The sequence below is a fragment of the Sitophilus oryzae genome, unplaced genomic scaffold, assembly GCF_002938485.1.
Source record: "Sitophilus oryzae breed Bouriz unplaced genomic scaffold, Soryzae_2.0 scaffold_1499_pilon_pilon, whole genome shotgun sequence".
In the NCBI taxonomy this organism is placed as follows: Eukaryota; Metazoa; Arthropoda; class Insecta; order Coleoptera; family Curculionidae; genus Sitophilus; species Sitophilus oryzae.
In genome coordinates, this window is record NW_022146168.1 from 5467804 (window position 1) to 5471279 (window position 3476).

At 34.2% G+C, this 3476-nt stretch overlaps 1 protein-coding gene across 1 annotated transcript; it reads left to right on the forward strand.

Moving 5' to 3' along the window:
- The first annotated feature begins 1837 nt into the window (after positions 1-1837).
- LOC115877969 (zinc finger MYM-type protein 1-like) lies at positions 1838-2353 on the forward strand. The gene has a single exon (XM_030894319.1). It carries the CDS (start codon positions 1838-1840, stop codon positions 2351-2353), a length of 516 nt encoding a protein of 171 aa, XP_030750179.1.
- Positions 2354-3476: the final 1123 nt, after the last annotated feature.

Below are 3476 nucleotides of genomic sequence, written 5' to 3' on the forward strand. Positions count from 1 at the left end.
GTCATTTTAAAATTTTATGGGGAATGTCATCGATGTTAATTTCCATTTTTTCGATCATACGGTATTATAAACTATTTATTATATGATTATTAAATCGAAATTAAAATATACTAAAAATATTAAATTGGTATTATGAATTCTTTAATAAATAGCATATATGAATTCGATTGATGATTTAATATTATTGGTAAAATAATCAACCGAATTACGCCAGTGCCATAAAGTATTGAAAACCAATGAAAGAACTCAGTGGCGTGTTTAGTCATATTATTATTTTATACGTAATCATTAACACAAAATAATATTTCCTTTCTCTATTAATTTTTTTTTATTTTCATTCGAGTTATCTTATTCGCTTTTCATAATACCCATTATTTTCTTAAGAGTCCGAGCGTTCCCAGCGCGTTGAATCAATATACATCAATATGCATCAATATGCAACCAACTATGCAGTCACACGACCGCGGCCGATCGAAGACCGAACGTGGGGAATCGGGATACGCTACTATTATGCAGCTTACGGGCAGCGTTGCCAATCTTTGTGGAATTCGTAATAATGTTGTGGAGCGTTTGTGGAATAGAATAAATGTGGAATTTTGTGGAATTTTCGGAATTATTCCTTTTTTTCTTTTTTTTCCTTATTTAGCTAATACTAAAAAAAACATTAGAAGACTCATCATAATTTTACAGATTTCTGTAAAAAGAGCGTCGCCGTCGAGGTCAGCAGCTAGGTTCGGTATTTAGATCTGCAAGCAATCCGACGAAATTTTCGACATATCACATATCACACGTCACTATATAATGTAAAATCCCTTTAAGATCACGTGGTTTATATAAAAAAAATGTCGGATTGGTCGCAGACCTAAAGACCGAACCTGGCTAGTCGTTGTGGAATTTTGTGGAATTTTGGTATGTTCGCCGTGGAATATAAGTTTGGACCATTGGCAACGCTGCTTACGGGGCTTAGCGTAGTTTTGCATTAAAATCAGCTGGCTCCCCGCGTGTCTGAATAATTAGGTCGCAAAATAGTCAAAATACGGACATTTTTCGGTATTTTTTACTTTTGTAGTCACTAGTATAATGTTTAGTATTCGTATTTTTAAATTGGACATAAAATAATAGTGTTTTGTGAGTGCTTTGCCGGCTTTCGTGTCGTAAAAAGAGGCTGAAATAGAAAAGGCCAAAGGACAGCGTGTAAGCTGCGGTTTTCCAGATTATGTCGTCTTCCGCGCTTGACAATAATTCAAATGTTGACGGTCCATCGGGATTGGTTTCGGTTTCTCTGGGTGCGTGTGACTGTATTGTATGTATTTTAGTAAATCGAGGGTTCCACAGTTACAGTTTTGAAGAAAAACGTCAGATTATTTTTAAAGGTAGGCCGACTCCAGTTTTGAAAAACTTAACAAAACAAACTAAACTCTATTTAAGACATTTTCAAAAGGAAAATTATAATAAGTGTGAGTGGCTGACTGGTTGCGACAAAAAATCTGTGTTATTCTGCTGGCCGTGTATTTTATTTTCAAGAGAAAAGAACTTGTGGAATAAGAATGGTTTTTCTGATTTAAACAATTTACACAAGTTAATTAAAAGGCATCACAGTAGCAAATCGCATATACAGGCTATCGTAAGAGAAAAAACTTTTGGAAAAACAAGAATTGAGCATATGTTAGACAATCAACAAAAATTAGCGGTACAGACACATAATGAAGAAGTAAAAAAAAATCGGGAGCTGCTTAAAAGAATGATAGATGTAGTTTGTTTTCTTGGTAAACATGAGCTATCTTTTCGGGGTCATTGTGAATCTGGGAGCTCAACAAATAGAGGAAATTATGTGGATATGATTAGTTTTTTATCAAAATACGACTCAGTTTTGAAACTTCATTTTGAAAATTCGACAAGGTTTAAAGGAACATCCAACTTAATTCAGAATGACCTTATTTTAAGTGTGGGAGAAGTTATGCTAAAGACAATTAAAAAAGAAATAAGTGAAGCATCATTTGTGGCTTTTATTTTGGATGAGACTACTGACATATCTAATACTAGTCAACTATCGAAAATCGTCCGCTATGTGACAAAACAAGGTCAAATAAAAGAAAGATTTCTTGGTTTTGTTGATGTCTCAATGCAAAGAACAGCTTTGGCTCTCAATGAGATTGTTTTATCAACTATTGAAGATCTTGATTGCGGTTTAAAATTAGTAGGGCAAAGCTACGATGGAGCAGCAGTTATGGCAGGCCAATTAGGGGGTCTACAGGCCAAAGTTAAGGAAACTTACCCATCAGCCCTTTTTGTACATTGTATGGCACATAGATTAAATTTGGTGATGCAACAATCTCTCAATAAAATAAGATAATGCAAAATATTTTTTCAAACCTTAAGCGGCCTCGCAGCATTTTTTTTCCAAATCTTCGAAACGATCGACGACAATGGACCAAGAAGTTTATAAAAGGTTACCAAGAGTAGCTCCTACTCGTTGGAGTTACAACGGCAGACTGGTAGAGACCGTTTTTGAATATCGACTACCCCTTTTCGAAAAATAATGGACAACAGGCAAGATTAGGATAATGAAACAGTGGTGTGCTCTACCGGTTATTTAAATATTTAAATATGTTACAAAGAGAAAGTGATTTTAATTTTCTGTTACTTGTTTTTTCTCAAATATTTCCATTCTGCGATAATCTCTTTAGCGTTCTACAAAGTAAAATGAGTGATATAAATTTTTGTATAAGAAAAATTCAGGAATTTAGGAGAATAGTTTCATCAAAAAGGGATCAATTTGATGAATTTTGGCAAAAATTCGAATATTTGGACATTTTATCTACAGAGCCGGAAAGAAAAAGAACACGGACGGAAGATACTGTGAACGATAAGAAAATGGATCCAAAAACCCAAGCTCGTAAACTGTTCTACGAAATCATTGACAATATTTTGGGCCATATAGACGACAGATTTAACAATTTTAAGAGCCTAAAATTTCTAGAACTCGTCAATTTCGAAGAAAATAATGCACTTTCAGAAGAAGCCTTTAATTCTTTACAATAAAATTATCCGAACTTTTTTGACTTTCCCGCGTTGCGTTCCGAACTGTTTGTTTTATACAATACTTCAGAGGGTTTAAATAAACATAGTGTTAGTGAGTTATTAAAATCTATTAAAGAATGTGGACTACATCGTGCGTGTCCGGAAACCGTTAAGCTTTGTGAACTGTCACTTACCATACCCGCGACAAGTACATCAGCAGAACGTAGTTTTTCTACACTCAAGAGGATTAAAACTTTTATTAGAAACTCTAGAGGACAAGAAAGACTGTCTGATTTAGCAATGCTTTCCATTGAGCAAGAACTACTTCAGGAACTTTCTGAGGAACCAAATTTTTACAACAACGTTATAGATGAATTTGCAAAGCCAAACCGAAGATTGGAGTTGCGTTTCAAATAAGGTTAGTCTCAGTAGTAAATCATAAATTTTGATATTTT